The sequence below is a fragment of the Larimichthys crocea genome, chromosome II (assembly GCF_000972845.2).
Source record: "Larimichthys crocea isolate SSNF chromosome II, L_crocea_2.0, whole genome shotgun sequence".
NCBI classification, from domain to species: Eukaryota; Metazoa; Chordata; class Actinopteri; family Sciaenidae; genus Larimichthys; species Larimichthys crocea.
The window spans coordinates 3739271-3753601 of NC_040012.1; the positions used below are offsets into that span (position 1 = coordinate 3739271).

Genomic DNA, 14331 nt, shown 5'->3' on the forward strand with positions numbered 1-14331 from the left:
AGAACCAGCGAGTCTCTCTCTCCGTGAAGTTCGGCCTAAAACAGTTTTCTTACTAACAATCCGACACGTCCTGCTCTCAGCATACTGATTTATTCAAGTGTTTCCTTTATTTTGTAAATTGCCTGCACTTTGAGTCGGAAAAAAAGCAAATATTTCCAACAAACACATCACATCACATCAATATGCTTACTGAAGCTTCGATGCATTCGCTGTCCTGAATTCCAAAGAAGAAGCAGCAGCAGCAGCAGCAGCAGCGATGAGAAAAGGCAGAATTACTGCCTCAATTTCACAGAAACACGATACGTGAGGAATTTAGAAGTGTGGTCACGAATCATGAATGACCCGCGAAGAATGAACAGCGGGAGATGTGCTGATTCACTCAGAGACAATTGGGCTGGACATGAAGGCTGCTGAGGGATCAGACCTGTAACTCTCTGATGCCGCCTGGTTTCTGAACCTCGCCCCACATCGCACGCAAAGACGAAACTAATCGATGCCTATGAACTGTATCGACTTTAACGTCTTTAGGCTCAAAGTTAAAAACAAACTCTACAACATGATAGAAATTAAATCTGAATATAAAACGTCTGTCAGGACGTCAGTGTGTCTGTTTCTCCGGATTTGTTCGCCTAGATTGACTTAAATAAACTTTATTTTGGGTGACAAGGAGGCAGGAGGCACCTTCATGCAAAACACAGTCAACTGAGAACGATGAATTGTTTTCCCCTCCACTGTGGACGCGGCTTAACTGTGCTCGACGACCCCACGAGTGGGTAAATGGACATAACTGCACGTGAGATTCTAAAAGAGAAGTTAACGGACTGACACTTAGACCCGGTAGTTTAAATCCAGACAAATAGAATCAGATGTGATCTTTGGGTTCCTGGTGAAACAGTCTGAAATCTCTCTGCAGATGCAGAAAGAATCCCTTAAAACACTGTCGACACTTCACGTGCAGGATTGTCAGACGCATAAACTTATACGACCCCGCCGTAATTTATGTTCTGTTTTACCGTTCGACTCTTTCGTCTTTATTGGTTTTATTGCATGCAATTTTTCCCCATTACCTTTGCTGCTGCAACAACTTAATTTCCCCACAGGGATCAATAAATGTTCATGTTATCTTCCTTTCAAATATACACACGGGCGTCAACGAGAAAATGAGAATTCATTTCTCCGCCTGCGAAATAAAGCCGACACTCCAACCTTGCAGGCTTGTTCGAAAAAAAAAAAAAATGTCCTGACAGAGGCCGCGAGAAAACAAATCGTCTCCTCGGCACTCCTGAGAAAATAACTTTTCTTTCTTTTTTGAATTTTGAACCTGTCAGCTGTGATGTAGTATGCTAATATTCTTATTTTACAGTGTGTGATAAAACTATAATAAACACCGTACGGGCTGATGATGGATGTTTTGTTGCAGGTTGTGAGTCGCCGACTTGTTTTTGCTGTTCCTCTGTCTGGCAGCCTGTGATGGAGGGATTTTCTCTGCTTCTCCCCCTCTCTGTTTCTTACAACAGAGGTTCGATTGGCTATAATTGGCTCCTGTTTGCAGCTAGGTATTGATCACCTCGATAGACCCTCCATTCCCCCCTTCCTCCTCCACCCTCCACGACTTCTCTCTCCGTCATTCTCCTTGCTGGCCTCCACCTCCCCCCCCTCTCCTTTTCCAGCCGTTTCTCTCTCAGCCCTTGCTGCTGCCACTTTGATAAGCATGGTGAATGGCGTGCCGTCATCGGTGCAGACTAACTCTTGAATCGATAGGCGAGTGCAGACGCTCAGCAGTCTATTTCCCGCACAGATGGCGCAGAATAGCAATGCTACGAGATGAAAAGCAAGAGGGAGAGACTGAAAGAGAAAGAGAGCGGTGGCAGCGACGGAGTGAGATCCAAACATCAGAAATGTTGTTTTTCCTGAGATGCTGCTTACTTGTTTTATTTGTTACTTTGTTATGACGTGATTCATGATTAGAAAGGATGTATCTGATACAGCGATTGACAAAATGTGTGGACATCAAAATGTCTTTCTATAAAAAATGACTTATTCCTCTGAATAAACATCATGATAAAAAACTGAGCAATCCAAGATAAAATAGGTAAAATAGAAAATTATATTTCTGTGCTGGGCTTCATATTTTCATATGTGGATCCCTGTCCAAGTACTTAAAGACTGTGCAAAGGCAATTCTGAGATTTCTCTCAAAACACATTAAATATGTTGGACAATAGTCGCTGAAAACACGTGAAAAGACTTTGAACCATATATCACTGAAATGTGGAGTCAGAGGTTCAAACAGTTTTTCACCAGTTTTCAGTCTCAGGATTTTGTGGGCGGTCCTTAAAGGGTGGCTCGATGACACGCTGAGGCCACCCTGAGCAGAGAGACAGAGATGAATTCATCTCAGCTCAGAGTGTTTCAGAGTTAGTCATGTTCATTTTCTGAACTCAGAACACAGACCTGGAGCTGAAAATTCATGTATACCTGATTTTGACACCTGATTTCATAAACTTGTCGATATTTTTAATCATTCAGATTTGTCTGGCTTTCTTCTTTGGTCTGACAAACTCAGAACACACATCACACAGACTTCTCTGGCTCGTTCTCCTGGTTTGGTCTCAGCCCTTGAAGAGAAATGCTACAGGACTAATACAATGCAATCCATACATACAGACAACAGAGAAAATAATGTGTTTTCTACCTTTATGTTTGTCTTTTTTCTCTGAAATCAGGTTTGGTGTGGAAAAACTTGAATGGCCTGCACAGAGCCCTGACCTCAATCCCATTCAATCACCCAACATCAGTGACTCAAAGGGAGGAAATCCCTCCAGCCAGGCTCCAAAAGTAGACGTGGTTATCCTCATACTTTTTGATGCCGTATTATAATGTGTTTGTTATCATTCATCCCTCTGTTTTAAACTGAAGGTGAGTAGAAAAACTGATGTACTCACATCTGTGACTCCGGCCTCCAGGATGCTGACCTTAGCTTCCTTCTCCACAGCTTCTTTCTGCTTAACTACAGTAAGAAAAAGAGACAGAGAGGGAATAAAAACAACCATTAATGAACTGAAACACGTCAAACTTACATTTCTTTTTAAGGTTTTATAGAAAATAATATGCCATATCTCCTCAGCCTGTGTGCAGAAAGACACACACATAAAACTCACCGCTGGTTATGAACCCGAAATCAGCCGAGAATGTGCAGCAAGCAACCATGTGTGTTCAGACGCTGACATTAATCAATGGCAGGAATTCCACCAAACCAGCTTTTAAACTCTGCACCCGACTGATTCAAACAAAATCGATTCCTTCCTCCTGTGACTTAAACACACACGGTACACAGTATATACAGCTGAACCACAACCTCATCGATCCAAACGCCTCGGAAACGGTTCAACCAGGGAAACTTACAGACGAGTGTTAATTGTCTTCATATACATTAGCAACTTAGCGCTCCGAGGGCCCAAAAGGCAGCGAGAGCTCTTTAAAGATATGGAAGTATGAAGTAACCACTGCTGACTGTGGACATTAGATGAGTTCAGCACTCGTTGTATTGGAGGGTAGATTTATAGGATCGACATTAACAAGCAGAAAGTCCCCACAGTTCTCAGTTGCCGATGGAAATGTCTTGTCATCTGCAACGTGTTCCCAACAACATTACCGAGGTTTGATTTGTTGAACAGGTCGGCGTCTGAGCAGATACCTGCAAAGCTAACCGCTTTACCTGCTCCCAGCATGTTCGCACATGAGCATGAAAGCACAACAAGATTTAAGAGTGTGCAGCCCGTCCTCCTGCTGGTGCGGCCGCCCGCTCTTAAATCTTGTTGATTTACGACTTTGTGTGTAACTAGTAACTGCACTAACATACCATAATGGTGTTTGAGTTACCTCTTTATTCTTTGTTCCCCCGTTAGACATTTTAAATTAAAACCGTGAGGTGAGAATATTTCTCCATCCACTACGCCCGCCACCAAACTGGAGAGAGTGGGGCGGGGTATTTATAACAACGCGAGGCAGCTGGACTCGGGACTCACAGGAGAATCCATCTTGCTCGGCTTCAAGCGGTACACAGCGGTTCATGATCAGCGTCCTCTGAGGATCTACTGGCAGCTACATCATGAGCTACAGGTGTGGTGCTTGGGAACAACAGGTGTGGTGCTGAGGAGGTTAACGTAGACGCTGCATCAGTTACTCAGGCATCAGAACTGGAGTGAATTTCTTCATAAAGAACAGCGCTGATGTTCTTCTTGACTCTTCTTTCAGTTGGCTTTGGTTAGGGTTAGGGTTAGACGGTTCATTAGACGGTGACAGACAGGTGGTTTATCCAATCACCTGGCCTGTATTTCTTGAAGGTGCCTGCCCTTTTCCAAACACTTTCCAACAGCGACTTCCGATTAGGACAGACACTCTTTAATGAAGCTTTGGTTAAAGTTCAACAAGGTCGTCCTTCCTCTTTTTGTTGTTTCTTTCCCCTCAGATATTTTAAATTCACCTCACTGCAGCTATCACTTAAACTGAGGTCGGTGCCTACAATGAAATGTGGAGCCTCCTAACAAACAGGTGCTCATGTCATTGGGGTGACCAAGAGAGCAACGTCTGCTGAATTAGGCCCGACAACACCTCCACAGATGCCGACAAATGCCACCGTTCCAGAACAAAACGAGCTATTACTGTAGCATAACTGTACTGTATGAAATATGAATGCTTCACCTGACCTGCCGCCAGGCAAATATTACAACAGATTTCCACACAAACAGAATTAAAGCCTGCACAGCGCTCTCTCTCTCTTTTTTCATCACCTTAAAGGAAAAAAAACAAATGCAGGATGAAACTCACAGCAGAGCACAAATTAAAGCCAGAACAAAATGTTCTTCTCTGGAAAAAAAAAAGACAAAAGGATACATAATTACATTCACTTTACTTTGCATCTGAATACACCGGTGTGGAGATGGAGAGCGATTCTCCTTTTGTTGACACACCAGGCAGATGAAGGATATGCAAATAGCGAGCCTTGACTCTCCAAATTCACCCACAGCTTTTATAATCAGTCTTTCAATCTGTCAGAGCGTAATTTTACAAGTGCTGCCAAGGGTTGTGTAACTGCAGACCCTGACCTTAAACACTGTTGTCTAAATGACATGATTCACCTTAAAAAGGTAAAGACAGACTCTGTTAGCACTCACATCTCTCGAATACATAAAAATAACTTTAGACATCAGGTTTCCACATGTTTTGGTGCCTTTAAGTGTGTAACTTGATGGTAGGTATCCAAAGTATGAAAAATAGACTAATCCAGGTTACATATACTGTAATAAAACTACGATTAAGTGTTACCGTCTAATAGAGAACGGGCTGACTGGTTGGTATCCAGGCCCCGGACAGAGACTTATGAACACCTTGTCTGCGATAGCCAAGTTAAGCAGACACATCTTAATAAAGCTGTCAGCAGGTAGCGACTCCAGCCTCGGCTCCCTTCGCTGAGAAATAGAAGCTGAAGTGGCTGAATTGGTTTGTCAGCATCTGCTGTTCACCGAGCAGCGTCTCAATAGATTTGTGGTTCAGCGTTACACGTGTCCGACTTTCTTGTTTGGGTTCTACAAGCTCGTCAGCGCCCGGCCGCCTCAGGTGTTTTGCATTACTTGAAAATTGTTGTTGTGATGTCACTAAATGGGGTGTGGCCTAAAGATGGGGCCAATATTGCTCAAATATGTGTGTTAGTGTGCAACCAAAAGCTTCTTTTTGATGGACATTATATAATATATATATTATATTACACATGTAACACACCAGGTACTTTTCTTTGAAAGTCTGACCTCACATTGCATTTTTATTTTTTGCCTTATGAGATGTTGTACGGTCGTCCCTCGTTATATCACGGTTCACCTTTCGCGGACTCGCTGTTTCGCAGATTTTTTTTGTGTAATTTTGCATGCTTCTTTTTTTTTTTACAGCGTGCTGTACAGTGTGAACACGCATTGTGTTCTGCGTCCTGATTAATTAAGGGAGTACTGTACAAAATGCGTGTAAAAAGGTGTATAAAAGTGTGTGGTTAGGGGTTTTACGGCCTTAAAACATGTATAATAATTGTAAGACTTACTTTGCGGATTTCGTTTATTGCGGGTTATTTTTAGAACGTATCCCCCGCGATAAACGACGGACCACTGTATATCAGTTTTTGATAACTTGACCGCAGTGCCCTCCCTCTATTATCTGTAAGGAAGGCGGAGTACCCGGAGAAAAGTCACGCACACAGGGAGAACACGCAACCACCAAACATACATGCATGCACATGCAGCACCACAGTTTGAAGCGTTAAGGCCAACGACAGAGCTGATGTTGGGAGCTGGGAGTGAGAGCGAGTGAGCTCCTTTCTCACCTTCACACAAATGACCAATCACAATGTGGAGTGTGAATGTCAGTTTCAGAAATGGTCGGACACGAATCTTCCTAATCTGATGTTGGAATGGAGCCGGAGGACGAGGTCTTTTCAAACTTTTCGATAGTCTGACAAAGCACTTCTGACAGAGGATACTGCCCTTTAGTCTGGTCTCTCAGAGTCCAGTCAGACTGATCACAATCCACCATTTACACCTGCCTCGTCAGGAAAAGGGGCCAGTCATTTTTGAAAGAACTGAAGAAGACAGATTAAAGCTGACGTCACGCTGCCGGACAAAAAAAAGTGCAGACCTGCCAGATATCACATCTCCGACCAAAGTTTCATTTTGGAAGAGATAAGGAGGAAGAGGAGAGGAGTGTTTAGAGTCAGTAAACGATATATTACTGCAGCTTTAACTTACTTTCATTTCACAGATTAAATCTGTTTTATTTCTTTCAATCTGAAGCTGTCAGTCCTTTTTGTTAGCAGCGTTTCTTCCAGACTGCGGCCATTGTCACTCACTTTAAATGAAAGTTGTAGCGGTGTCAATGCATTGATCTCCCCCCAAAAAAACGTTTTAAAGGATTAATTAAGTTTGAATGAAACACGGGCGGCAACTCTGGGACCAGACTCAGTGAAACAAGTAAAGACTCTGTTGCCTAAAGTGCCTTTGGTAATCGGTGACTTGCATCTACTGACAGATTCACAGAAGCACCTACGTGCACACATACATTTAATCCCTGATACAGAATCATGTGAAAAAGTCTGATTCCACAGACAAACATGAAAAGCTCTCGACGTGATATTCGTTGGGTGAGAATCAGAAAACTCTGCAGCAGCAACACGAGCGCCGTCTGATTCCCCGGAGCGGCTCGGCCACGCGGCCAGCGAGCGTGACTACATCACAGGCGCAAAGCTCACCCTCTAATTAGTGAACAAGTCTTTGGACCGACCAACACCGCGGCACCGTGGCCTCCCTCCCCTGAAAATGTATCCAAGAGCTATCCGGACCATCCATTCCTTCTCTTCTCCTGCAGACTACAAATGAGTCCAAGTCGGATGAGAGCACTGCTCATGAACAGGCGAGTCGAGGTGCCTCATTTGTACCCCGGCGAGCTTTCTCTCCAAACCCCAAATTAGATCCATTTTTAAGAAGCTGCAGTGGGCTGGTTGTCGTGATCAGAGCGACTGGCGACTTTTCTTTTAGCCCGGCTGGCAGCGCGGTGTGAAAATAAGCCGTAATGTGACAAAATGGGAATGAAGCAGCAATGGACGACAGACTGAGAGCGAGTTGAAGGAAAATGATCTATGCTCAGATTATTCTCTTTCCTCCATTTCAAGAATATTCCGTCTTCCATTGTACCTCTCAGATACATTTGGACTGCGGGGGAAAAATTGGGCCTGAAGGAAGTAACGAGAACCAAATCTCATTTCTACAAAAGGGGCCCCTTTATTTTCCCTCCAAAACACACAGAGGCGCTTCATTTATCACCCGGGCTTTATGTTAACTCAATGTATCTGAGGCGCCTAGAGGGAAACACAGCGAGCGCCGGGGATTCAGAAATGCTTCATTTTTCACTGTTGACAAAAGGGAAAGGCCCAGGCTGGCTCCACGAGTCCTGGACCAACAGAATAGATGCTTTTGCAGCACCGAGGGGTCGTTATTTCAAACCACTAACCAACCCACCCACCCAAACCTCCACACTTCTCACTCAACCCTCCTGGGTCCATTTCAGGAGCCGTATAATGAGAAGAAAACAACAGCCATCCTTCAAACCCCCAAAGGCCGAGCCCGAGCACAGCGCAGCGCCGTCACTGCAGTGACACAGTACAGGGATGTGATCACATTAGTTGATCATGAGAGCGACGACCCCTGGACAAATTAAAAAATATATCGCTGGATGTGTTTTTGTTTTTTTCTGCAATCTAAAAAATCTTGACCCTAAAAGCAGATTTTATTTTTTAAAGCGATTTCCAACTTGTTTTTAAAAAGCATTTTCAGTTTTGTGCCTTAATAAGATGTGCTCCATTTGCAATACAACGCATTTACAAAATATGGAAATGATGCAAATCCTTTAAAAAATAGTCGACTGATTTTTCCATTTTTTTCTTTAAGCAGCTAAAAGATACTAAAGAAACGGAAGAAAAATGAAATTTCACTTTGTTCAGGCCGTTAGAAGAAAAAGGAACAGGAGGAGATTACACAAAAAAAAAAAAACCCTGCATTACCGTAACAGATTGCATATTCTACAGGTTACCGTAGACAAAATAACGTGAACACCTTTTGTAACTGAACATATGCCGTCACACCTGCCGCTACAAAGTTGAGTCACATTGGATGCCAATTAGTACGTTTGGCTACGAAAGAGGCAATCAACACTTGTGAGTTTTTATAGAAACACACAAAAATGCCAAAAATGAAAAAAACATACATATGTTATGTAGATTTTTTTATATATATGGTATATATGAGTGTGCAAAATACAATTGAAACGTGATGGACTCACTGAGGGTTCATACACTCTCTGAAAAACTGGTTCTTGATGCTCTGGAGAACCTTTCTGTGCTGTCTAAGGTTCTTTGAGGAGCTGAATACCAAAAAAGTCTTTTGGTGCCTTTTTTCTGTTCAATAATAATAATTACTGGTTCTTTAAATTGACCTTTTGCAGCAACTGGGTTCTTTGAAGAACAGTTGGGTAAAAGGTTCCTCCGTGGCATCACCATGAAGAACTTTAAGTGTGTGGACACATGCCTCTCTGCTGTGTCTATGTGCTGGTTTAGCTTCTCTCATTCATCAAGTGTTCACGTCATTTTGTCTAACCTGCTGTGCCATGAAACACATTTCTAACATTCTGTAAACAAACTCTTCGTCTCGTAAGTCGACGCCGCAAGTCACGAGTTTCTCTGTCAGAGCAGATTTGCCTCTCGTTTTTTCAGGAGCACCTTAATTAGATATGGTTTCGCTCTCACTTGCATTAATTTGATTTCCGATATCAACTTTTCAGCCTTCAATCTGTTCCTTGTTGATCCCCCCCGCACCACCCCACCCCTGGGTGTTATTGCCTGCAGTAATCTAGGATGCAGTTTGAACCAGCAGCAGTGGCTTTGGTTATGTGTGTGTGTGTGTGTGAGTGTGTGTGAGTCAGTGAGTGGGTGGGTGGGTGAGTGGAGGGGCTCTATGAAGACAATGCCATGTGTAATTAAATTCAAAAGCAGGGGGCCGAAATGGCATCCAGGGCCACCTGGGGGACGAGAGACCATTAAGAGAGGAGAGAAAGAAAACGGTGAGAGAGAGAGAGAGAGAGAGAGAGAGAGAGAGATGTGAAAACTGAGAGAAAAGGGTGATAGACAGATGGGGGGAGAGAAAATGAGAGGTGGGAGAAAGAGTGAAAGAGACAGATGAAGAAGGAGTGAGGGAGGTGGGGGAGGTGAAGAGGAAGAAAAACGATGTGGAGAGAGAGAGGGAAGGAAGAGAGGATGAAGAAAAGAGGAAGAGGGGACAAAAAGAGAGGGAAAAATGTTTAAAACACTACATGAAAAACAAAACCTTAAATCAAACCTTAAAGAGCTGCATGTGTTTGTAGGATTTGAAGGAGTGAACAAATATTTTAGTTCATGTTTGAAGACATTTTGATTTATTTTTAATATCGACTTCTTCACACAAACCATGCGTAGTATATGTAATTAATGGGGAGTGAAGTCTCAACAAAAAATAAGCAGTGCTGTAGATTTATGAGAACACATCACTTCCAGTTTATTAAATGCAATAATTGAAGTATTCTCAGCCGATGTGAAAAGTAATGTTGAGTCTGACAAACTTACAATAGCAGGTAGAGTAAACTCCTTAAATTAAGTTTACCCAACACATCAATACAGCCGGTTGCTTTATTTTTTTTAAAGTTTACGAGTGTTCAGTATTGGAGTTTCTTTGGTTTTTGGTTTGGTGCCTTTACACCTGACTTGTCTGGATCAGTTTCATGGAGCGTTTCCGGTACAGACCGGTAAGCACGCAGAGAGGTCGATCCGAACTCGCCATCAGCAGTCATGGTACGTACGCGATTTTAGCTAAACTACAACAAATCAATCAGCTGATAATTGATCTGCATAGTATACACAAATCAATTTGTAACCATGGTAACAGCCATGCACGTCAGCGCGGGTTATTTCCACTGATTGGGCTGTAAAAACTGCAGAGCTCGTATCCTGTTGTGTACTTTGTCAGTTCATTAAAAAAAAAAATTAGGGACAGTAATAAGCTCCGACTCATTACTGTACAAGACCCCTCCTTTTCATACCCATTAGTCATTGTTCATTTGCATTACAGTAATATTAATATGTCTTATAATCATCATGAGCTCTCCGGTTCTATAAAGCTGATCCCTGAGCAGAATCTTCTCTGAATACAATAACATGCGATGACAAACTGAGGCCTGGTTAAAGTGAAAAGAGGTCAGCTGGTTTCAGTCCTGCTCGATTTAACGTTACCGAAGCTTTAAAACACAACTTCATGTTTGTGTCATCACAGGAAGAAGGAAGGAGTTCTGTAATTACACGCTTTTTTGCGTGACCCAGCTGTCGGCGAGTTCAAAAACTGTTCATGTCGAGGTGGAACGGAAACATTAAGATCCAGCATGTTTGTGTCCTCCAACATTCACTCACCCTCTAACTTTAACCTTTCTGCTTTTTACTTCTTCTTCTTTTTTTCCCACCGGTTAGTCTCTCACTTTGTCTGTCTGCTGCTCGGTGCTGGGCAGATATTGAACGGTGAGTTTATTAGAGCCGTGCAGCTGAAAACAGCTGCTGCTAGAAATATTGTTGATGAAAGAAGTGAGAATGAACCGTGAGCTGCTGTTAGGCGTCGATTCTTTCTCACCATGACGGACACTCTGTTATTAATGGTTAATATATATAAAATCTTTATTATGTAGAACATTAAATTAACTTTAGTATCAGAATTTAACTGCCAACTGCTCCAACGATTTTCACTTTCAAAATTTCCTTCAAAATGGGAATATTAGAGGTATGTTTTGAGGGTATTTATGGAACATTTCTTCACAAAATGAACTCCTAAAGCACGATGCTACAAAGTTACCATCAGGGTCATCGAGTCCACCCCTTCCCTGATGCGTAGTTAAACTCCAAATAAAATTACACAGCGGCCGTAATGTGTTTGTCGGCCTTTGTTGTGTTGAACACCGCTCGCCGCTTTAAACTGATGACATTTAGCTCTGCGTTTGATTCATTCACATTTTAAAAAGGCAGGTATTAAAACACCTCTATTAGTTACATAAACAATTCATTAAGCTGATATGACACCGGGGACCCCGGCAGGAAAACATATCCCGACCACCCACAACAATTAATGACCTCACATCAGCCGCCGCCTCGCTGCACTGAGACGGGAAGCCTTATTCTAATACGTGTTCATTAGCAGATCACCGCTCACTCTATGAAATATAAACCCAAATAATTATTATTTTTTTGCTTCATCCGCTGCATGTTTGGCATTCAAACAGTATACAGCCGCTCTCTCACTGGAGCAGTTGGGAACTGTGTAAAGAGGTTTTCTTTCTGAGAGGGAATTGTCATAAAAACTAATATTCCCCAAGTGGAGGTGACCTTTGAGAAATTGAGTCTTGAGTCATAAAACCCAATACTCCACAAATGGAACTGACCTCCGGTATGTGGAGGGGAAAAATGAAATATAACCCTGTTCTGCTCTCCAGAAAACTCTGATGATAAACTAAATTTGTGTAAATTTTGCCTCCAGTCTCAGATTTTTCCGACGCTCTCTCCATCTTACTTCCCCTTTTCTATGCTTTTCTCTCCACCCACCAACTGTCAACATCGGTTCCTTCTCACGATTTCAATTCAGGTGGATTCAATTTTAGTCTAGACCATAATTTTTTATAAAATTATTTACAAAGACCCAACTAATCCAACCATCAGCAAGCACTTGGCAACAGTGGCAGAAACCTCGAGCAGAACCGGGCTCATGGTGGACGATGTAGGATTAAGCCGCATGCAGTGGTGCCATCACATCATTTTAAAGTAACAAAAACAAAAATATTCTTATTTTCAGGTGATTATACATGCAATAAAACATAATTATGAATGCAGTTATCAATGCAGCAGAACCAGAGATGTCGTTTTTGGTGACTACATTACCCAGAATGCAACTCATGACATCACTTGAAGCGATTTATAACAATTTGCACACCTCCCTCGATTCAGAATAGGAAATAACGAAAAGTATTGTCATGGTTATTGGTGCTAAACTTCAGGAATGATGCCTCGTCTTTTCTTTTGTCCTTCCTCCTTTCCCCCCAACGTTTCCCTCCTCTCTCACTTCTATCGCCTTTTTATCCTTTTGCCACCATTTTCTTATCCTCTTCCCTCCCCTCTCTCTCTCCGCACACTCCCCCTGTCCCTCCAGAGCAGAGTGTTTGTGGGGTGTGTTTATAGGCCTGATAAGTGGCAGATGACGATCGCTCGGCGGGGCTGCAGATAAAGCAGCCAAAGCCGGAGACGCCATCTATCAAACCTCCCACAGCCGAGCCAAGCGTCACCCAGCTGAGGAGCGATCGAGCGAGCGAGGGAGGGAGGGAGGGAGGGAGGGCGTGGAAAAGGTAACAACTCTCCATCTTCCAACACAAGAGGAACTCCCTGACAGACCGGCCGACATGTAGCACTAAACAGTCATGTATTAACTGCATCAGGAGGATTCAGCTCAGGTAAGAGACGGACTGCAGAACACGAGACCAAATGATGAACTGACGCTTGTTTCCTGTTAATAAGCAACAAAAGAAAAAGAGACACGTCGTTTCCTGACCTTATTAGACCTTGATATGACGAAGTTATTTCACATTTCTAAACATGTTGGTCACCATCATGCTGTCCGGGATGGGTGAATCCCCAGTGCCATTTAAATAACCAACAAACAGAGCAAAACCTCGATTCTCTAAAAATACAAACTGAGTGGGTGGACTGCAGCGAGTGTGTCCAATGGATTACTTAAAAGTGCATTTTTTTTTTATATCAAATACTTGGTGGTTTCATCCTGGATGTGAGGAACAGCTGCAGATGAAGTCAGCTTCACTTAACATGGATTCCAAAGCATTCAGTAATATTTTAGGCAGGAATCTGGCAACGTATGCCAAATCTAAAAAAAAATATGGTTGGTGGCCAAACGGAAGCAAAACTATGAGCTGCAAATGGATCTGACCGTCTTTGAAATAGTTTGAGGATTGGTGGACCAATAAAAGAGAAGAGAATGAAAGTGTGTGAATAAAGTCTCAAAAGTTCTCTAAAGACCGCTGTAGCAAAACCCAATTTCTCCACTGTGAATCCATTTATTTCCCAAAGTATCCTAAAGAATCGCGGTCTCGTCAGACTATGAATACGTGGATAATAGTGCAGGTCTGAAGGGTTTTTCTGTATGTTTCATTCTTTGTCTATTGACCTTTGGAATCCATTAACATGAATTTAATCCGGCTGCAGCTGCTGTTCTCTCTGAAGGACCCCGACTACAGACTTTTAACAGCCACCTTTTCTTTCCACAGTGGGCGAGTAAACCTTTGCTTTGTCCACAGAGCTGCAAACGACTGCAGACCGATGTAAGAAGCAATAAATCCACCGACGTCCACGAGGGAATGCAGCTGGATACAGCTCCTATGTAAATTGCCAATGGGAAATGTGTGAGCTGACTGCCACAGGGAACAATGACACAGTCTTCAGACACCATTAACACTTGTCTTGTCTTTGAAATGACCAGCTCGGATCTTGCTCACTTTGAGTGGGAGGCAATACGTGTGTGATTCTCCATTAAAGTGTATGAGAGCTGAATTGTGCCAGCGTATAATTACAGGTCCTTCTATACATATATTATATACATACATCAGGCTGAATGATGGCTAATATATATATGCCGGGTGCTTTATGCAATGCAGATTGTTGTATCAT

The 14331-nt window shown here is 42.7% G+C and overlaps 1 protein-coding gene across 1 annotated transcript in view; it reads right to left on the reverse strand.

Moving 5' to 3' along the window:
* The window catches only part of LOC104930077 (receptor-type tyrosine-protein phosphatase N2), a 194601-nt gene that overhangs the window by 87697 nt on the left and 92573 nt on the right, over positions 1-14331 (reverse strand). Inside the window, exon 12 of the mRNA XM_027288987.1 lies at positions 2945-3009. Coding sequence (XP_027144788.1) covers positions 2945-3009 — 65 coding nt within the window. The remainder of the gene's footprint in view (positions 1-2944; positions 3010-14331) is intronic.